Source organism: Panthera uncia, chromosome A2 (genome assembly GCF_023721935.1).
Source record: "Panthera uncia isolate 11264 chromosome A2, Puncia_PCG_1.0, whole genome shotgun sequence".
NCBI lineage: Eukaryota > Metazoa > Chordata > Mammalia > Carnivora > Felidae > Panthera > Panthera uncia.
In genome coordinates, this window is record NC_064816.1 from 32457319 (window position 1) to 32480761 (window position 23443).

The following is a 23443-nucleotide window of genomic DNA, read 5'->3' on the forward strand; positions in this document are numbered from 1 at the left end:
TCAACCTTGGAGGTGTGAGTGGCAAAGCTGTGAACCCTCTACAAACACACGACCCACAGGGCAGTCTATGAATCCACGATAGCTGCACAGCCATATGCACACCCATGAACCTTGTAAACGAGGTTACACATTAACTACCACACATCTCAAGGAAGATCCTATCACCTCCACCATCTCCACACCTGTGATATCTCACCTTTAAAAGGGCTTTCTGGAAATTGCTACCACGAAGTTTAAAATAAATGCATACAGGTCCATTTTCTAATTTTTGTTTTTAAGAAACGGCTCCTTTCAGCAGGTACAGATGATCCCTCAAAGGCATCAAGTGAACCCCCAGGAGGCAGAAAGTAACACCACACCCAAAAGATGTGTAGGACGGCCAACCGGTGGTTATTTCTACAAGTGTGTGTAGACAGATGTTTCAGGGACACAGAGGAACAGTGCCTGGGATAATTCACACAGCAGAAAAGCCAGTGGTCACTCACACTTGGTCTGGAAATTAACGAACACACACATGCTTATTAAGCACCGGCTGTATGCCAGGAATGGCTCTGGGTTCTAAGACCATGCTGCAGAAGCTGGCCTCTACCCACAAAAAGTTCACAGTCAGGAGGGGAAGACAGACGCTGAGGAGGTAACCAGAGATGTACTCTCAAGACTATCCCAGAATAAGATAGCAGCCACTCTTGCCTGCGTGTTCTAGGAAAGCCCTCTGAGGAAATGTTTAACCTCAGACCGGAAGAGAAAGATGAGTCAGGGAGGATGAGACCACAGGCAAAGGCTTCCAGGGAGGAAAAGGCTCAGCTGGGGAAGGAACTACCTCGTCCTATCTGGGGCAGAGCTCAGAAAGCCCTGGGTACCGAGTGACCAGAGCTGGGCAGGAGGAAAGGGTTCTGGGGCTTGGAGTCAAAGGGACGTGTAGCTGAGCCTCAGAGAGCCCACAGTCCAGGCTAATGGCTCTCACACTAAGACTCCAAAGCCAAGTCCCCTTCAGTATTAAAATGCAGAGTCCCAGGCCTCATGCCACAAATTCAGACTCTAAGGTCAATGGAGGAGTTAGAAAATGCCTATTGGCTAACTAGAGGACTAACAGGGGACCACCATATAATCCCTATTTCACTTGTTGAGAGATGGCCCACGGGCCTGTCTACCTACACTGGTGGATCGCCGAAGGTGGGGCTGTATGTTCACAAGCTGTACCTGTAGGCCTTCTCTCAGGGTCCCTTCAACCACCTGGAATCCCCACCTCTACCTATGTACTCGGCTCATCTAGAATGGGACTCAAGAGTAGGAAATTCCAAACAAAAACACAGAGAATCCTATCCTCTACATCCAAGCCTAAGGCTCTAAACGCTTACAGAGATTCAGCACTCGCCCCTGAATAACTCAATGAGCCCCTCTCCCTCTCATTTCTTGTTGTAAAGGAAACCATTGCAAGGCCTCAGCTTCCTTTCCCATTAAAAGCCACCAGGGCCAGCGTTTTCAATTAGCTGTGTCAGCCCACCGGCCGAAGCCGTCCAAGTTCAATTTGTCTTCCCTCCCCCAGCTTCCGGTTGCCACCAAGCACTTCACACCTCCCTATTGTAAACCCGTCCAGAGCAATTACCCTGCCTGCCTTTGGACAGCCTCAGTACTGCATTTCTGCCTAATTTATAGCTGCAAAGCTCTGTCAGCAAAGGCAGGCTTGCCCTGGAGCAGAGGAAATGCAGAGAAAATAGTCAGACCTGGCTATAAATGTATATGCACACCAAGTTTCCTGAGGTTACAGGTGGGCAAATCCCCCCATTCTCCTGGTAGAGAACACTGTGTAATGAGCTCCCACACAGACCCTTGAATCTGGATTCGTGGCAAGAATAATCACTGCTCTGTTCTCTAACATTTCCTCCTCTGCCTGGGATTACAAACTGGTAGGGGGGCGGGGAGGGGGGGCGGTGGTAAGTAAACCAAATAAGCCTGGTAAGTACTGCCCATTCTATTTCTACCTGAAGATCTGGTCTTTAAAAAAAAAAAAAAAAAATACCCAAAACCTTCAAAATGAAGTTTTTCTCTCCCTAAGTAAAACAGATGAAAGGATGTCTACCTGGGGAAAACCCCAAACCATTCAAAACTGTCCAACCTATCTCTTTTTTTTAATGACTCAGGTAAAAACTGGGCAAAGAATTGACATTCCTCCAAAGAAGATCTAAAAATGGCCAATAAGCACATGAAAAAATGCTCTGCCTCCGCAGTCATTAGGAAGATACAAACCCAAACCACAAGGAGATACCACTCCATCCCACTAGGATGGTTACCATTGAAAAGAACAGACAGTAACAGCTACTGGTGACACTGGGGACAGAGAGGAAACTTCATATGCCTGCTGGAAGACAGTCTAACCGCTCCTCAAAAAGCTGAACACATTTACCCTATGACCCAGCACATCCACCTTAGGCATATGCATACCCCAAGACAAAGGAAAGCAGACATGTGCAGAAAATTTTGCACACCAATGTCACAGCAGCATTACACAGAAGAGCCAAAAGTGGAAACAACCCGAAGTTCACTAACTCATCAACAGACACACAAAATGTGGTATATCCATCCAATGGAATATTAGGCAGCCATAGAAAGGAAAAGCACTGATACATGCTACAACATGCAAGGGCTGTGAAAATATTTTGCTAAGTAAAAGAAGCCAGACCCAAAAGGCTGGTATTATATGATAGGATTTACATGAAATATCCAGAATAGGCAAATCCATAGAAATAGGAAGTCGATGTGGCCAAGGGAGGGGAGGGAGAAAGCAGGGAGGGGCAGCTAGTGGGTCCGGGATTTAATTCTGGGGTGATGAACATGTTCTGGAATTAGTGACGATGGCTGTACAACTCTGTGAATATATTGAAAACCCTGGATTTCTTTAAAAGGATGATTTTTTTTATGGAATTTGAATTATATCCCAATAAAGCTCTTGTTTTTTTTAAGGGAAAAAAAAACCTGCTGCCTTACCAGGCTCTCAAAATTCTAAACTGAAAATGCCAACTATCTACTTCTGTACCACAAACACGCAAGAATACTTTTCCAAACGCTAGTAAACAAATGGAGAGCAGGCAAAATACCCAGATTCTGAGTGGTAAAGTCATGACCCCACCTTCCAAAGTCCCTCTTCCCAGTCAGTCCTTCCTGTGTCCTACACTCAGTGCCACAGCTCTGCTCGTGAAGACATCGCAAGTGGAAAACCTCAGCTGGAGCATACCTTCCCACAGAAAACAAATTCTCGGGGTTTCGAAAGTGCATTTTTCTCTTCTTTTGAGTAATTATTTGACGAGGCTGTGGAAAGCAGGGTTCCCAATGCCAGCGATTCAAAAATTAGGAACACGCCAGAACGCAGGAGAAATGTCACCACAGCGGGGAGAAAATAAATTAGTCAGATTAAGATGAAGATCTAATTGATTAAGATCTACGTCCAGGCAGATTTTAGAATCAATGTGCTATTTCTGGAAGGCTACAGACTATACATTTCCATTTTACAGTTTTTTTTTACGTTTATTTATTTTTGAGAGACAGAGACAGGGTGCAAGCCGGGGAGGGGCAGAGAGAGAGAGAGAGGGAGACACAGAATCCGAAACAGGCTCCAGGCTCTGAGCTGTCAGCACGGAGCCTAACGAGAGACTCGAACCCAGAAAACTGTGAGATCATGACCTGAGCTGAAGTCAGACGCTTAACTGACTGAGCCACATTTCCATTTTAGATTAAAATTCGTTTCAGTTCACTGAAAGCAGATATAAATGCCCAACGCCTCCCACGCTCCACCCCTGCACAGGTATGCTGGTCGTTCTTGGCCAAGAGCGTGTGCCCTAGCCCTCCAAATGCTGTCCTCGCCAGCAAAGAGGCAGTTAACTGGGAAGTCCGAAAGTCTAATGGGGCCTGGATGCTAACCAACATCAAAGAGATTCCAGTTGCTCCCCTTGTGCAATAAACTTCTTTCACCCAACATCATTCACACTTCGAAAGTGCAAAGTTCACTCTGATATTGGTGGCTTTCTCACTTTGTAGCTTTTTTGGCAAGTGCCCCTTGGCCTGGTTGTTCATTAATATATAATCAGAACATTAAAAGCATTGTTTCACCTTCTAGGGAGTCTGTGGCCAATTTAATAAAGCTGACATTGTGCCCAGCACAGGGGAACCACCTTGCAAGTGGCAGAGAATTCAAAGATGCACAGACTGGAAGATATATACATGTATATCCACACACACACACACACACACGGTTATTTCACAAGATGTTTTTGGTATTCCCACATGGCAAAGGGATAAGATTAAAATGTTTATCTTACCACAGAGATTGACCTGGCACTTCTTTCCTTTCAGTCCTTTCAACACCAACTTGCTTCTTACCTTTAAACCCCTCCCAGGAAGTAGTGATAGCTGTGGCAACAAAGACCAGTGAGTGAGAAGCATAGGGTCACACACCCATCAGACAGGCTGTGAGAACACTGGTTAGCGCGCTTTTACTTTTCAGATCCGACACTCGCAATGACAACTCACTTTCAAGACCGTGTTTACTTTGCTGAAAGCCACATTCTAAACACGGCCTCGTCTGTAGAGGGGAGGCAGCTTACAGTCCAACCTTGTTTATGCTCCAAGGAGGTTTGACAGAAAAACCACATCAATTTGTTTTAAAATAATTTCCATTTGCTGGAAGCTGTTCCTGAAGGGTTCTCCGCCACGCTAATCTGCTCTGATTCCTACCAGCTGTAGGTACCAGGCACGCCAGCCACAGACAGGGCGGCTTGGGCACAGCCAGGCAGGCTGGCTGTGCGGGGGCTAGGGCAGTCCAGGGCTGCTTCTGGGCATCAGCAGAGCCACGCAAAGTTCCCCTCGACAACACATAATCGACTTTGGCTTAAGAAGAACACAAAGACATTTCCTAGTTCAGAGTCAAAAATCTGTGACGTGCCCACACAGAGCACGGTTTTCTATGCAGTGACACTTGGGAGAAAGAGGCTTTTCAGACTCTCAGAATCACATCACCTCTAGTTATCAGGGCTATGTATCTGCGTTCAAGCCCAAAGTTTACAGCCGGGGGCATGAAGATAATTTATTTGGCTAACTAAGCATCAGAAAAAGAAGGAAGTTAAAAAAGGAAACGTCTATGAGTAACACATATAAAGATCTTCACCTGCATTATCCAAAGAAATATGCATTAAAATAATCCAATGCAATTGCCATTTATTAAACTGGTATATAGTTACAGAAAAACAAAAAGGAACATCTAACGTTCATGAGGGTGTGGGGAAAATTTCCTATGTAAATTGGTGGCCTCTCGGAAGTAGCAGCACCAAAAATCTTAAGAAGTTGTGTATCCAGAGCAATCTGAATTTAATAACTCAGCCTAAGGAAACATGAATGTATAAACGTATATTTATAAGGATGTTTACTTCAGTTTAGGAAAAAACTTAGATGCCCAATATCAGAGAAGGTTGAATTATGACTTAAACTGTAGTTTTTAAATTTTTATTTATTTATTTTGAGAAAGGGAGAGTGTGCAAGAGAAGGGCAGAGAGGGAGAGAGGGAGAAACAGAATCCCAAGCAGGCTCCATGCTGTCAGTGCAAAGCCTGGGGCAGGGCTCAATCTCACTAACAGTGAGATCATGACCTGGGCTGATATCAAGAGTCAGATGCTTAACCAATGGAGCCCCCAGGCGCCCCTTAAACTCTATTTTTTTTTTTAAATTTTTTTTTTTTTCAACGTTTTTTATTTATTTTTGGGACAGAGAGAGACAGAGCATGAACGGGGGAGGGGCAGAGAGAGAGGGAGACACAGAATCGGAAACAGGCTCCAGGCTCCGAGCCATCAGCCCAGAGCCTGACGCGGGGCTCGAACTCACGGACCGCGAGATCGTGACCTGGCTGAAGTCGGACGCTTAACCGACTGCGCCACCCAGGCGCCCCTCTATTTTTAAAAATGTTTTAAGTTGGAGAAAATATGGTATCGAGTAAAAAAAAAAAAAAAAAAAAAAAAAAAGCAGAGTTACAAATGTATAGTGGCCTGAATTTTGTATTAAAAAACAGGACTCACAGTAGGTATTCAACCACAGACATCATATTCATACACCACAGTAATAATATTTAGCACTGGATAATGAGATCAATTATTCTTTTTTTTATTTTGTAGTTTCCTCTTTATTCAATAAACATGACTACCATGTGTCACCAGAAAATTAAAAGTAATTAAACTATATGCACAGTAACTAGACTACAGGTCAACAGCACAAAACCCCATTAACATGAAATCATGGTCCTTGACATATCACAACTTACTGGGTATAAAAGGGCCTTCCTGCAGATGCACAGCCTAAGATCTCGATACCACCAGGATAAACATTTGAGGCAGAGCTCACCGGGCTGAACAGAGCTCTCCCAACTACCTCTTGTTGCCATCTCTAGGACACTGGCCACACCTGAGATCCAAGCAGAAAGAGGCCAGATTTAGAAATCTATCTGTCCCAAGTCTCCTGCCATGGAAGTTTCTATAAACCTAAGTTGCTAGTTTGGACTGAACCACTGACGACAAGGTAACCTGCCTTTAGTGTTCTTACAACTTGCTCCGGTCAAGGAGAGCAGCCTTTTCCTCTACCAGCAGAGACGGAGAAAAACGACGTTGGCCTGACCATCCTTTTTGTGAAAGTAGAGGCCTTAGGAAAGTAAAGAAGGGCCAAGCAACCCAGACCAGCTGCCTGGCCAGGGCTCAGCATAAACTGAGCAGAATAACCACAAGGGGAAAGGTGTCTAGACAGCCTCAGTCTAGGTAAGAAACAACTCTTCCCTGCAGGGTCAACCCTCAATAAAACAGACTCCGAACACCAGCTCCAGCAACAGAGCAGATGAGAGTTGGGAAACGCACTGTGGGCTCCCTCACCAAACACAACATGAAGGAGAGCAGCCGGGTCCGGCCCAGCTGCCAAGGAGAGCCACCGGAGATCCACGAGGGAAGCGACACAAGGGACCCCATGTGGGAGACAGGTCACACACAGTGGTTACAACGAACAAGAGTTTCAGTAACAACACTTGGATATGGGATTTAAGAGCCACCTTCCCACAACAGAGGGACAAACAACACGGTCAGCTCTTAATGTGGCTGGGAAATTGCCTATCATCTTGCAAATCCAACTATTTGTTTCTTATTCCTTTCCATTCTTCTAAGTCTCTCAACACTAATATTTGGTGGGAAACAGAGGAAACTATCAAACAGACAAGGTACGTTTAGAAAATGTACAGACAGATGAGCCCCCGGGAGGCCTAAATTATCCTAAGTACTTAGAAAATGTCTTTCTATTGAATTAATAGGACCACACAGAATGAACACCAATGGCTCTATCTACATCGACATCGATAGAATGTGGGCCAGATTCTTGATGTACAATGGTATGGTTAGACACAAAACCAATCCCTGCTTTCAGGGAGCTTACAGACGAATGCGGGAGTCAGAGAGCGGTCGACTCATCACTTCCGCAACGAGCACTGCAGAGTTCTCAAGGCAGACTTCTAACCCAGCAGGGAAGGTTGGGAATGGTTTCCAAGAGAAGGAATGGCTAAGGGGTGATGAGTAGGAGGGAAGAATATTTCTCCAGGCAGAGGGAAGAGGATGTGAGGGACGTGACACAGGCAGTATTATAAGGGCATGGAAAAAGTCCCACGTGGTGGCCGGGGCACAGGGATCCACGGAGGAAGAAACAATGAACGTTGGAGATGTGGGTGGACAGCCAAAGCTTTAGGCGGTAGGAGTCATGTGTTCCAGTCTGTGACTCTGCAGAGACCCTGTAGCTGGCGGGGGTTCGGGGCGTGGTTGGCAAAACAGGTAGGAGAAAAACCTCCCCCATGCCCCCTAAAATCCGTATGCCTCAATGAAACAATAGAGAAGAAAAGCTGAATATAAAATTTATCATACAGAACCACTGAGGAATTCTCCCTTTCTTCCTTCCAGCTCTCTGCTGGGTCTTTTTTTTTTTTTTTTTTTTTTAAGGTGAAGGGTGGGGGCCAGTGGACCACTGGTGGCTACCACACTCTCCCAGGACCACATATGTATCTCCCAGGGCTGCAAGACTCAAGGCATGCCAAGGATTTCAGGCAGAGTATAAACTCCAACGGCAGGCTAAAGTGTTTATATGTTCTTGAGTTAAAAATACACCACTCAGGTCAGCGTTAACACCAGGGCCTTATCACCAAGGCTGTTTGTAAGCTGGTTACACAAGGCCAGCCTGTGACTCGCCTGACTTTTACATGTGCCTCAGTCTACAAATTGTCTCACGATACATCAGTGAGATTATCATAAAGCCACCAAATATACATGCATTTGAGAAAAACACTTTCCAAACCCAAGGATACTTTACTGTTTATAAATAGTTTACTTTTTTGATCCCCGAGCATATAATATTCGCAGTTGCTCCAGAAACCAAAGAAACACGGAACGGGAACACAAACCACAACCTAACAGAAACAATAAACAACAGATGGTGAGACATATGTGCCTGCTACCACCCCCTTCACCAAAGGGGCACACCAAAAATGGATTCTGACACACAAGTCTGCCAATGAAGAAGCACGCTCTTCAAGATCACTGTCAAGACACCATTTAGGCAGCACTGGCCGGAACTGGGCTAGTGCTTTAGGCCCCAAGCGTTGCAGGACCGATCCCTGGCCTCAAAGAATTCACAGAAAGGGAAGCAAGGACAAACACAAGAAAACCAACAGTACCAGTTCTTACCGTATTCTTTCGAAACACCAGCACGCAGAGGCAGGTTTGAGTTCTAGCTTTGGCAATCGCTAGACCCTGGGCTAGTCACCCAGCCCCTCCCGGCCTCGTGTACCATGCAGAGGGGAACGCATTTCACAGACCTGACATGATAATTACGTCACAGGACACGATTCCTGCTGCAAAAATGTGAACTGTAATTACTGCAGTGGCTGTGACAGCGACAGCTCACCTTTCTTAAGCTTTTGCCATGTGTCAGACTCTCCTCTGAAAGTTATACGTCATGTCAATTTCGCCCTCATAGCAAGGTTAGCGCTACAATTATCTTCATTTAACACAAGAGGAAGTCGAGTCAGAGGGAAGCTAATTGTCCAAGATCACCCAGGCAGCTTGGACTCCAGAGCCACCCCTCTGACCACTGTGTCCCCTAACAACATGGCTGCTTCACCCCCACTACAACCACGCGTGTGGAACAAATGGGGGCTTTGTAGACAAAGAGGACGCGTCGTTGTCTTCCCCAGCAGACCCTGGAACGCTGCACTGTTCTGGGCTTTTTGCTGCTGAACGTGGCTTGAGCTTACTTGCAGTGTTCAAGACAAATGCATCAATAAATTCAGACTCAAGTCCCATTTGCCTTAACTAATGATTCTAATTAGCTGATGTTTACACAATTTTTTTTTAAATCTCATGTGTCTCAAAACAAAGAGGAGGGGTCCCCATAAATAAGCGTGGCTGTCATGTTGCTTTCCATACATGGGCATGTCTATTTTAGGTATCACAAGCTCATGTCCAGCGATTCTGCCAATTTCACCTCAATGCTCTCTTTTTTTTTTTTTAAACTCTGACTAGAATTTTCCAACTACACTGTAACTTTAAGCTTTTGTGTTTCTTCTGCATTTAAAAAGAATGCCATTTCCCAATATATAACTCCCAGATGTAGAATTCACAGATGATTCATCTCGCAGAACAAGTGTTCGGAGACATCAGCTCCAAATAGAGGAAAAACTTGGAATTCCCTTCTCCCTCAAAATAAGAACTCGCCTGGATCTACTCGGCTCAACAAAGTTTGTTTTCAATTATATTTCCAAATTCTTTTAACAATAACTGCATGGCGTCTGGCACCAACACATCTGATGCTTTGAAGTGGTTCTCAAGCAGAAAGGAGAAAATAAGGGGAAAGGAAGGGAGGACCATCCATAATTTTTGTTCTAGGTCAACATTTTCTCCAAAAGTTCACCCTGCCACAGAAAATCAGACAAACCAGGGGCGCCTGGGTGGCTCAGTCAGTGAAGCGTCCGACTCTTGATTTCAGCTCAGGTCATGATCTCAGGGTTCCTGAGAATGAGTCCCACATCCGGCTCTGCACTGACACCGTGGAGCCTGCCTGGGATTCTCTCTCTCCCTCTCTCTCTGCCCCTCCTCCACTCACACGCTCTCTCTCAAAATAAACAGTTTTTAAAAATTCAGACAAAACCCAAGCTATGACTTTTCACAGAAGGTCTGCAAGGAGCACTCGCCTCCGAAACTATCCCTTTACACGTCAGCTAATGCTGGATAGGAAAACAGATCCTCAACACAAAGAAAATGGCCTTTGACTCCTTGCATCTAACATCTAAAAACACTTCTGTTAAGTCCTCCACACAGGTCAATCAGGAGGAATCACACTTTGGAGGTAAACATCAGAAGCCCTTTACGAAACAATGATAACATGGGATCCTTTCTGCCCAGAAAAGATGCACCAAGCCCCAAGAAGGAAAGTCACATGTCAATTAACAAATAATTACCAGGAGCCCCTTGGTACATGAAACTCAACAATCCCTGAGGCTTTCAAATGTAGCTGGAGGAAGAAGACAGCGACGTGTGAAAACTTACTAACCTGAGAGACTCTGAGAATCCTGAGAGAGGACTAGATACATAAATAATGAGTGAATGAGGTCAAGTGAAAAACAGAGAATGTCTGACATTAACAAAAGAGGCTCAGAAGGATGGGAAGATTATTTGGTCTATTTTGATCTCAGAAAGCACATGAAAAAAGGCCATTTTTAAGTCTTAAAAGGGGAATGCTTTAAAAAAAATTCTAGTTCTTTGGATTATTTCCTTTAGTCCTAAAGTAGTCCCCTAATTCCTGTTAAACTTCCTGTCAAGAAGTTCCAAACCACTAATTGTGCCTCCCAACTTCACTGCATTTTAGCTGTATCCCCAAACAAGGTTCCACATTCCAAGGATTTGTTCTAAAGAAAAAAAGAGAAAAAAATCCAAAGGTTCCGGCTCATGACAATTTACATGACAAAGAATGAGTGGAAGGAAGAGAAAAGCCCAAGACGGTTCACTGAAAGCAGTAATAAACTCCATGTGGAAGAAAGGGAGATGGTCACAACACAGAAGATAAAAACTTCTAGATTCTGCACGATACATAAAGTCTTTTAAGGAGTCCAATGGTGACAGGATCACAATTTTCAAGAACAGCATCTGACCAAGAGGAAACTCATGACACAGGCAGATGGGTGGCTTTGGTATTAACCCAACCAAAAAAAAGAGTGAGAGACAGACTTTGCAATTGGGGAAACCAAGCCACAGGACTCTAGATATTAGGCCATTGGGTTTCTACCCTGAAAGATACACACAAACCATCTCTCTTGGTAAGAGTTAAAAGCTGCTCTGATACCCACCATGTTCCCACCACGACGAACCGGCTCAGAAAAGACAGACAAGGTGGTGTTTCACTGCCTTTCCTTTGGCGATTACTACTTAAATCTGTCACAGAAGGCCCATCTAGAAATTTAAGGCAGTACCCTCACTTATAACTTCACTCATCCCAAGTATGCACGGAAGGCCTGCTTGAGATGCTGCGGCCCCAAGAAAAGCAGAGATAAGCAACTCTTCGGAAAACCGTACCATTAATTTCTGTGCCTTTTTTGATCTAAACCTTAAAAGGTCAATCAAAGATGTAAAATAGGTCTGCATTAGCTTCCATAGTTTTCTTGGGGTTTTCCAAAGGGAAAAAAGAGGCAATGGTCAAAGAAAGAAATACCGTGGAATATTTGCTCTGCTTCGATAAAACTTAAAGGCTTACTCATTGAAGTGTCTCCACGCACACAGCCTTCGCTGCCCTGTGTATGCATCTGAGGATTCCACTCAGAATCCCCAAACATGCCAAGATTACTTGTAAGTAAGTACGTTATAGACACACATCCATTTTCTAATTCTTGCCATCTGATGAACAGTAAGCTTATTTATTCCCTCTTTGCTTCAATTAGGATGGAATCATAAACCTGAAAATAAGGAGTCATAGAAGTCGTACATCCCTTTATAGGAAGGAAATTAATTATTTAGCCCAAGGTCACACTGTGAATCAGGGGCAGGGCTGGAACAAAACCCCAAGGTCTCCTGATACGCAGCCATGGGCTATTTTTCAGCCTACTACATTTCTGCCTTCAGAGTTTAAGAAAATTAATGTTTCCTTTCAGTTCAATAGTTTTTATCCCTCTTTGGTAAGGAACCCCTTTATGAAGCTTCATGAAATGTAGCCTTTCTGTCCAGAAAGATGTACTGAATTCCAAGATTTCACATATACTGAATTTCCCTCCCCCTCCCCCCAGCAAATAATATTTGAGGTCAGCCAGTCTTATTTTAGGACAGTCTGGAATTCAATATAATTTAATCGTTTCTAAGTACAGTTTCAAAGGAACTTGTGAAAGCACCCAAAAATGTCCACAGAAGAGTTCCGGATTTTTCTCCTGGGCAAAGCACAGCCCTCGGTGAGGTCAAATGCCCATGGCCGGCAGTCCTACACAGACACCATCTCTGAGGAAATGTTCGGAGGAATTTGGGATGAGGCAGGCTTTCACAGCTACAGAACATTTCAGTTTGCTTTCTGGACCTCCTGTCCTCCCAAGGCAGAAGGCAACCCCATCCCCTCCAAGCTGCAGCTTCTGCATCATCAACCAACTTCCTGGAAGCAATGAGTTCTTCTGGCTGTTTATAAGTTTTGCAAGCACTGGGAGCCCGTGTGCCAGAAACTCACACCAGCCCAGGTGGAGAGAAGAAATCACTGAGCAGCCCCCAAATTAAAAGTAAAATGCAAACTAAAACCTAGGCAAGACGCATGGTCATGGACCAAGGTACCGCACTGCTAAAATCGGATGAAAGAAAGTAATTATTCCAATTTGCAAAACAGAAATTAAATGCATAGTCGAAATTTCTCAATTGTCAGTTTTCCACCACTCATAGATTTTTCTTAAACCCTTTGGCATGTGCTTCCACTTTTCTAGAATTCGCTGTAAGATGGTATCTAATCAAATATCATATAAATTTAATTAAGCCTAATATATCCATGAGTTTAACCAGACCACACTGGACAGCTTTAAAAACCACGGACCACTCCATAATCGAAATTGAATTCAATTTTCACAAATATGGAAATAATCCCATAAGCCATGATAAGCGAACAGAACTTGGGGAACAACATAACTCCCATTCAGATTCCTAAGTAAGTGACGCTCAGCGTTAAAACCTGAAAGGATCTCCCAAATAAAAACGGCGGCGAAGGCTAAGGAGAAATTAAACTATGGACTTAAACAAAACAAAACAAAACAAAACCATTCTGCAGCTACTTGAAGAAAAGCATTTTCAAGTCTGTGTGAAGTTGAAATCAAGCACAGAGGGTTCCAGGAACCGAGTTCTTTGCTTTTGGAGGATTTTCTTATAGGGTGCCTCTAACTCTATTTAAAGCAGCCTCAAGTAGCCACAGCTGGAGGGTCAGGCCTTGCAAAGTAAACAACAGTTAACTCAATTCTGACTCAAGACTTAACTACAACCAACAGTTAATTACCCCTCTGTTAACCAACAATATCTGAAATATCACTTTTTAAATTACACTTTTGAAATCATGTTTGTTCACTAATGGCTCCCAATCAGCAATTAATAGCACAGTTGAAACATCCCAATAAAGAGCTACCAGGGGAGTGAGCAGAGTTCACCAGAATTGCACACCTCCGGCAAAGGACGCTAGGACAAAAGAACTTTCTAAGCACCTCCCACAAGAAGGAAAAAAAAAAAAAAAACCACCTCTATTCCAAGAACATATAAATGCAGAGCACACACAGTATGTGCTCAATAAACATTCTGTAAATATAGCTTAACCACAATTCCTTTCAGAAGAACACTTAAGTGATTTCTTTCAAATATTGTTCAAATTCACATTTCGTAAAACCGCCCTAAAATAAGAGGCAAGTTATTTGAATGACAGATTATAAATTGGTAGAAGGAGCAAAGGACAGGTAGTGGGTGGGGTAGGGGGGAGCACTTGCCTCCATTATCTCCACCTCATTTCTCAACATCTAGATAATTCTGCTTGCTGGATAGACCCTCCCTCATTTCTTCCTAATAATGAGACCTTGAGGACACAAAACAAAACAAAACCCTGCAGATCTTAGATTAGAGATCTATGCACCACAAAAGTTGAAAGAAAAATCAATGCAAAGTGCTTAAAAAGAGACAGACCATGCTTTCTTTAAACTCTCTGAATGCCACCTTTTGCCAAAACAAACTGAACAAGCAGTGATTGGAACCTGCATCCTGGTTCATAAGGAAACCAAGATGTATTAGGACTTGCAGAGATGAACGGATTGGTTGTTCACACAATGGGCTTTACCGGTTATGCTAGATTAAATAGTAATAAAGACGCCAACAATCGCAGCCGTTCATGTGGGCAAGGCTGTGAATTGTGGCCATTCACTGGGGAAGGGACGCAGGTACAGGTGCAGAAGGATCAACAGCAAATGTCTTTTCAGATAGCATCCTTGCCAGATTCCTCAAATGACCCTGTGCTCACCACCCATGTCCCCATACAATACAACTGCAGACAAACCCAAACACATGAAAGATGTCAGAGTTCTCCAGCTCTCTGCATACCACCCAACAATCACCTCCCCTCGCCCCTCCTCCACCCTCAACCGTTTCCAAAGAGAAATGGGTACAGTGCAGGATTCAGCTGGCCCCAAAATCTGTAACCTAACCCCTGCCTGGAGGAGTGCACCTGCATTTTTCCGAGCCATTGACTAAGAGGCAAGACCTGCGTCTCAGTAGGGCTCAGTTTCAATGAAACCAGGGAAATAATAGGATAAAATTATTAGTTTAAGGGCCTCTCAGTTCTCTGTCTCCTTCGCACACCCACCTCCCAAAGGATAATGCTAAACTGACAGAAGTATTTGCACAACTGGAATACATTTATGAACCACCTCAATAATTTTCGCTAATTGCATAATTTGTTAATTTGCTGCAACTGTTCACAGCTTCCCGCCAGGTTGCTCCGCCATTCCCAAGGGCACATGAAGTTTTACTTGTTTCACTTTCTGCAAATCACCAAAAACTTCATGAGAGAAGGCCAAGTGGGATGTGAGCCCTGCCACCTGCCCACTCCAAAACAAGCCCTTCAGATAGGAAAAGGGAACCTTTCCTAGGAAGCCTCTGTCACCAGGAAATCTGACGTGGAGGGCCTGGCCATGAGAAGATGCAAAATTTGAGTTACTACCAGGGCTTTAACCTTCGAGCTGTGCCCCGCAATCACCAGCGAGTTGACAGACTCACATTGACGAAGTGGGCTAAACCCAAGTGTTATCTGTCTTCATAGTACCTGCACATAGAATATTAGGATCCCCTTTGTAGAAACAAGGAGATTTGCCCCAAATCACATGTTAGCTCTGGGGTGGTGGACCCAGGGATGGCCCCTACAAATAATTTCAATCTTAACACTATTCCCTAGAGAAGGGTATGTGCTGGGTGTGATCACCAGGGATGAAGGCATCCACGTATCTAACGGAGTGAAAGAGAAGAAAGCTTCACCCTCGCCCAATCTCTTCCCCACCAATATAACCCACCCCAAGACCCAGGGTCCAGCTGAGTGGGGAACACTCATTTTGAGGACAAAGAGAACAACTAAAGGCAGGACACAGAGAGCATGAGCATGAAACCCAGGGAAATGGAGCAACAGCTTTTTTTTTTAATGTTTATTTATTGACTTTTTAGAGAGAGCAGTATCAGGGGAGGGGCAGAGAGAGACGGAGACCCAGAATCTGAGCAGGCTCCAGGCTCTCAGCTGTCAGCACAGAGCCTGACCCAGGGCTCAAACCCAGGAACTGTGAGATCATGACCTGAGCGGAAGTCTAGCGCTTAACCGACTGAGCCCCCCACAGGCGCCCCTAGGGGAACAGCTTTTTAAGAAACCGAGTAACTTTTGTAAGCAGTTAGGCTTATGGCTTGTGTCTCAGAAGACTACGCATAACATACTTGGATAAGAACCACGTATTAAAAATTAGATTATATAATATAGAAATACATAAGGCAAAAACCCTTTGGATAAGAAAAATTCATAAGCATACCCCCCTCCAAAAACAAACAAAAACTAGGATACAAATTGGCAACTTCCAATTTATACCATACACAAATCACATTCTTTTTTTTTTTTTTTGACAATCCTGATTTATCTATTCATTTCACTTCATGACAACAATGGTCACGTATAAAGTTTTTCAGTAGAAACTTTCTTAGCCACAGTCACGGAATTGGCAAATTAACTGGTGAGTCTGTACTATTAAACCCTATAGATAGATAGATAGATAGATAGATAGATATAGATAGACAGTGCAGGTTCCAAGAGGGTAAACGGTTGTGAAAATTTTAACCTCTGGTCTTTAAAGTCCTACTTCTTTGCATGGGGAGATACAAACAGATCTGAGCTTCTTGTTCATTCTCACACTTCAACTTGATACAAAAGCAGAAGACAATCACATCACTGACACACAACATGAACTGAAACCATGAGGTAGATGGACTAGACCCCATAGGCTCAATGTCATGCTTAAGTTATTAAAACAAAAAACAAACCACCAAACACTACTAACAGTCCCTGAATTTCCCACAGGCCAAGGAACATTGGGGATTTTTAGATATTTCCCCTCCTCTGCCTGGGAATTTTTCTTCCCCCCCCCCCTCCTCTCCTGTCTCAAGACAATGCCTTCAGCCTTTGAAACTGCATCCATTGTAAACAGCTCTGAATATTAACACAGCCCAGAGTCCTGTTGGCTTTTAAAAGACCCCCAGGGTTTCAAATTGCAGTTGCTGAGGAGGGGGAAGGTCCCCAGAGAACAAATGTCACCAAGCTCATTCAAAAGGAGTTGAAAATTAGGCTTGCTCATGAAACTTACAGTTCTTCAACCCATGGGGTAAGTCAGAAGAATCCTTTTGAGTTTTAAACAAATGAGAAAAAAAGAAAAGACAAGACCCTGGTACAACCAACATCCATTATTACTTATAGACTTTGAATTCAATGAATCCCTTTTCCAGACTTCTCTCTCCTTTGGATGTCACTTTTAAAACAACCATAGGCTATGTTAAACAACTTCCCCGTCCTTGGCTCATAGGCCTTCAGGGCTTTAGCAGGTGCACAGAACTGGGCCAGGTGCATTGTTAAGTGACAAAAAAAAAAAAAAAACCCTAGTGGCTCTCTCGCATTCCTGTCCGCCCTGAAAGGGAGGATGCTGAAAAGCCTTTGCACCAAGGAGACACTTCTACAGAATGGGGGAGAGGCCCTTTCATTGTGAGCACGGTGTCTCAGGGAGAAAAGGTCAGCCAGAGGCCATCCCAATGTGCTCAGGGAAGGCTGCGTGGGGAACCCAGGCAAAGAAATGAACACTGCAGGGAGAGAAACCCTTAACTGAACGATCGGAGCTAGAGGACCGGGGCATCAGGACATCCAGGAGGAACCAGCTCTTATTACATTGCATTGAATCGTCTTCTCTTTTGGAGATGATGAATTATTCCTGACAACACATTCCAAAGCCCAAACCCTGTGAAATCTAGCGACCAAATGTGATTATGGAAAGAGAGGAGCACATCTCTTTTTAAAATAGTCCCTGGGAAAGAGGCCACGAACAGTTCTGACATATCCTAAAGGCAAGGGGCAACTGCATGCCAACACAGTTCACTTCTATGAGGACGTGGGAGTCTCTGTACGCTTTGTAATTTAACAGTATTCAAAAATTACATTTGATGCTTATAATTTCACATCAGAGGGACTTAAATAGTGTGCCTTTCTCTCAAGGCACCCAATTTTATTCGCCATATTCCCTTACTCAAAACAGGTATTGGAGATCTAGTAACAGACAAGTGCTTCACCACGGAGGGGAAGAGAGGCCAGGCCAGGCTTCTGACACTTGTTGCAAAGACAAGGACCCTGAGCCCAAACTAATTATTCCTCAAACTCTGAGAGCACTTGCACCTTTCAGATGTTCTGCCATTAACCTGTGTTTCTGAGGTTCCCTATTCCAAACAACCGCTGCCCATCTTCATAAATCACAAGATGGCGAAGGTCTGCTGAGTTCTTCAGTTTTACATAGAGCCACAAAAAGGAAAACGGGCAGAAGGGAAGACCTCAGGGCAACCCTGACAATAATCAACTTCTCAAAACACACACACTCATGCACACACACATACGCGAATCTTAGCTGAGGTTCTGGAACAATTTGGTCATCGTTACTTTAAATCTAATTTGCATAAACAGGATGGGAAGTATTTTCCAAATCCTTAATTCACAACACTCTGCACACCTGGCCCTTCCAGCACAGCTGTAAAATTTGAAAGACAAAGGCCCTCTTTGCTTCACAACTACAATGGCAACCTGGGCTGGTGCTTATTTTCTAATGCAATCCTGAGCACCACTTTGGAGCCAAAACCCACAAGGTTAGATTTAAGCCCCTGGCTTGGTCCTGCACTGGCATAAGGAGACCTAACACAAAGAGACCCAAATCAATACACTCATCTTAACGTGGCTCAGGAGAACCACACTCGGAGTCCTTGAGTGAAAGTCCTTACTTTAATTTTTTTTTTTTTTTTTACGTTTATTTATTTTTGGGACAGAGAGAGACAGAGCATGAACGGGGGAGGGGCAGAGAGAGAGGGAGACACAGAACCGGAAGCAGGCTCCAGGATCTGAGCCATCAGCCCAGAGCCCGACGCGGGGCTCGAACTCACGGACCGCGAGATCGTGACCTGAGCTGAAGTCGGACGCTCAACCGACTGAGCCACCCAGGTGCCCCCCTTACTTTAAAAAGCCCTGTCTTGTCTTCCCTCCACAAAAAAGACCACTGAAAACCCGGATTTGTTCCTCCAGGGCCTGCCCTCCTTCCTATCCCAATGCCATGAGCCACCATGCAGCCCCCAGAACAGTTAAACCAGCAACCTACTGTGCTCAACCTCATGGCACAGGTAAGAGTCTAAGGTAAGTTGTATTTAATACTGCTTAAACAGCTTCTGAAGCCCTGCTCTCAAAAATAATTTCAAAGAAAGCAAACATCTAAGTTCTAAGAAGTCCAACTTCTTCTAAAGTTCTGGGAAGTGGGAATAAGGCTTGGCAGTGCTTGGTGCTATTTATGAATGTGCTGGTCGGGCTATGCCAATCTCACCTACGTCATGGGATGGCAGACTCAGTTATGGCTCAACTACTACAACCATAAGTTATTGTGCTGAATAAGTTATTCTGAGGCCCCAGGAATGAATGTATTTTCCCTTCTACCAGTGCCACTCCATTTTTTCTATTCAAACTGCATTTACGTTCACTAGGATGAAATTTTACTTTCCCTACGCTAAGCCTAGGAGCAACTCCAAAATTAGATGCACTGTTTACAAAAGCAAAAAACAAAACAACAAAAACTTCCATAAAACCACAGGTCCCCTTCTATCTCAAACCCACAGCCTGAAATTGTTTGAACTAGCTGCAGTAAATCTAGTTCATGGGGTTATAAATGAGCTCAAAGCAATTTTCTAGACACAATGGATTAAGGGTATAAACTTGGTGAAACTACAAGATATTTTATTTTATTATATACAGAGACTTTCTCTCCTAAAGTCTTGCTGAATCACAGCCAGGAATATAAACCATGTAACTATCCTGATAGAAAACTCAGAATAAGACTAATGATTTAAATGGAGAAATCTGGTCTAGAAAACACACACACACACACACACACACACACACACACACACACACTACAACACACTTCATTTTTCTATAACCAGAAAAATGACTTTACAAATATTTTCCAAAAGATACCCATTTTGTAGTGAACATGGTATTAACACATACTAATCAGAAATCACTATTCACATCTCAAAATCTAATCAGTTAACACCATAATCAGTATAATCACATCGACTGAAGCTCAAAATACCCACTTAGGTATTTACTGGTCATCAAATGTGTGAGTAAAAGAGAAAGACTGCAATTTAAAAGGTATTTATGTCATGTGAAACGTCACTCCCAAGCAACAGGAAGCCAAAAAAATGGCCAGTAGTTTTGCTCCAAAAATTAAAGGACAAGGCAAAGTGGATCTTGTGACCACAGGAAAGTGCCAATAACAGGACACCCTATGCTGTCTGCAAAGTCACTACTTCTGAGCTAAGTGCCTTCCCCACAATGCCATGAACATATGGCATTGGTAGTCATTCTTCCAACAGGTGAACACTCAAGAAGTTATTCTGATTCTGCCCACGTGATTTTATTTGAAAAACTATCCTAAGAAAACATAAAGGAAAAACCACAATACCTCAGACTGCCCCGAGTAAATGAAATACTACCTACTGGCAAGGCTGGGCTCTATCTATCTCCTACTACTTAACAGCCACTGCCTCTATTAAACCCCCCACTACGACCACTGGTCTTCACTAAGTCACTGAATCACATAGAAAAAGCAGAAAATTGCAGGGGAAAAGCTAACCATAACAAAAGTCCAGCCTCAGAACTCTGAAGAACTTGATCCTTAGGCAATATGTAGCATGATGTGAGTTAAAGATCTGCACCCCGTTTTCAGAGGCACCGGCTCTTCACGTGAGAAAGGAACCAACTTTTCTTCTTTCCCCTTCACAGCAGCCAGATACCCTAACCACTTTTTCTTAGCTCAAGCCACAGGTGTTGGTTAAAAGTTATGTCATCAGTTGTCCCTTCTTCAAACACTGAATGTCCTGTCTGAGGACACTCCTGTGCCCCTCTACATTCTAGGAAAGACGTCCAATTATCCAACTAAAAAGCAGATGACTCAAGCTAGGCCTTTTCTGGAAGGTACTCATAGTTCTGCATAGATGCTAATTGCCTATAACTCAATAGGATTTGACTCAGGACCATATTCTTAAAAGTAGAAAAAAGGCTATTATACTCTACCATATTTAGTGAAGTCTAATGCAGCTTTTTCCTGCCAACTCTCCTGTAAGAAGGGTCCCACTAAGTCCTGATAGGCCAAAACCGTGACAGCACAGAAAAGAACGTCTTTCAGGTGAAACAAACAGCTTAAATCAAGCAAGTCCCCGGCACCCTCTCCTGAAGTAACACAACTCCAAAACTAATTTGCACCCTTTACAGGGGAGAAATGCTCAAGTGTGGGCTCCACCCTACTGGACCATCAAGCCCAAAAGGAAGGGTCTGGAAACACAGCTCCCTAATGCCCATCAGGTGGAAAGAGACCAGCACCCTCGGCAATCACAGATCCAGGAACTCTCCAAGTCCCCTAACTCAGGGCTGTTCCGGGGAAGTCAACCTTCCACCGTGGCCACAGCCAAGTCAGGCCACGGGGTCCTGGGGGAGGAGAAGGCTGCTACACGCGCACTCTCGCTAATAAATAATGTAAATGGAAGACTGGAGCCAAGAGTCACCTTCATTCATTACCCACTGGAAGGCCAAGGAGCTCAGACACCAAAGAGTTGGGTTACAGGAGAGGAAAAAAAGAAACACACACCCGCAGACCCCAGACAGACTTCCTCACACTCTCGCCTCCAGATGTTTCCCACTCCACCCACACACATACGCACAAACACCCTCGCCTCCACACTCTTCACTCACACTCCCTCACCTTCAGACTCTACCTCCCAGATCGCCCTCAGGCCCCGGGGCGCAATCACCTCCACACCCTAAAGCCTATGCTCGCTCACCTCCAGACCCCACGAGGAACAGCCTGTTCTCCCATGGAGCCGCATCACCCACGTTCTCACCTCCACACCCCAAAACCTATGCTCACTCACCTCCAAACGCCACGAGGCACACTCTTTTCTCCCCAGGACCCTCACCACCCACGTTCTCACTTCCACACCCCCATCAGGCACACTCTTCCCCTCCGGACCCCCATGTACGATCTCACCACAGCGACACACACACAGGCACGCCCCTCAATCCGCACGCCCTTCCCGGGTAAGCACCCCAGCCTCCCCGTCCCCAAGTGACAGCGCCCCGGGGCTCAGGGGAAGGGCGGCACTTACAGGCTCCGCGTCCAGGCGGGCAGGTCCGGAGGCAGCGCTGCTAGCCCGCGCCCGCCGCAGTCCAGCGAGTCCCCCGCGCAAGTGCAGGCGGCGGCGCAGGGCGGTCGCGGGCCGGCCGCAGCCGTCGCCGGCCCCAGCCGAAGCAGCAGCAGCAGCAGCAGCCACAGGAGAGGACAGGGCGAGCGGCGCGGGGCCCCGAAAGCTCCCCGGACCGGCCGCGCCATCTTGTCTGGAACGCGCGGCGAACTCGGGGCGCGGGGGCTGCGAGGTCCCGGACGACCGCAGGCACCGGCTGGTCCGCGGGGGCTCCGCTCGACACTAGGCTCCGCGCCGGGGCATGGCCGCCCGCACAAGTTTCCCCCGCTGCCGCGGCTCCGGCGCTCAGCGGGCCCCCGGTGCCGGGACCGCTCCGCAGCGCCCGGCTGGGGCCGCGAGCCCCGCGCCCATCCGGGCCGACCCGGCTGTGCTCGCTGCGAAGCCCACGGATCCGGGCAAGAGCTGCTCGGCCGGCTCTCCTCGTCCTCCCGCCGCGCTGCTGGCCGGATCTTGAGCCCCCGCGCACGCCAACTGCCGCCGCCGCCGGCCGAGGGCAGTGCGGCTGCCTCTGCTGCACAGAAAGCGCTCAGCCTCGCAGCCTGAGCTGTGCGCCCGAATGCATCTTCCTCTCGGCTCGGAGCGCCCGGCAGCCGACTCCGGGCTGGACGGCACGGTCACCCCCGCACTGCTTCGAGGGCCCCGTGCGCCTGGCTGTCCCAACGCCTTAGGCAGAGCGCGCGCGCGCAGTTCCGGGCTGTGCGCGGCTCCTCAGCGAGGCGAGAGCCCAGCCGACCTCGCGGCGGAACAATCAGTCGCTTGCCTCTCGCCTCCCCGCGGCCCAGCCCCGACGGGTCCCCGAGGCTCCACCCCCGGCCGCTCGCCCTCACACACCCCCTGGGCTCCGCGCCCCGCGGCCTTCTGCGGGCCCACGTTGGATGCTTTGCAACAGCGCCCCGCCACGCCCCCTGCCTGCTGCTCATTGGCTGCCGGAGACCAGGACGACCAGCCCGGAGAGCCATTGGTGCGCTCACCATGATCCCGCCCCTCCGACCACCCCGCCCCACTCTCTTTTCCCACCCAAGGTGTGAAGGGCGGGGGACTGGGAGGAGAAAGGGTGAGGCGTCCTCCGAGTCTTAAAGGGGACTTGCAGTCTGGTAGTGGGAAAGCGGGATGCCGACTGGAGAGAGGAGGAAAGACATGCCCTCTGGGGCTAGGGGAGGAGAGAAAGTTGATAAAGAGGGCAACGCCTCCACTTTGCAGTAGTCTGACCAAAAAGTTTCTTCTCTTCTTCCCTGGCTGTAAATAGGGCCAAGGATATAGATCAAATCTACACTCATTTTCCAGGTGCCCTCTAGGAGCATAGACACAGATTTAAA

At 46.0% G+C, this 23443-nt stretch overlaps 1 protein-coding gene across 1 annotated transcript in view; it reads right to left on the reverse strand.

The window, feature by feature from the left end:
- The window catches only part of LRIG1 (leucine rich repeats and immunoglobulin like domains 1), a 114844-nt gene extending 91875 nt beyond the window's left edge, over positions 1-22969 (reverse strand). The window contains exon 1 of the mRNA XM_049640857.1: positions 22032-22969. Coding sequence (XP_049496814.1) covers positions 22032-22255 — 224 coding nt within the window. The 5' untranslated portion in view covers positions 22256-22969. The remainder of the gene's footprint in view (positions 1-22031) is intronic.
- Between the last annotated feature and the right edge of the window lie 474 nt (positions 22970-23443).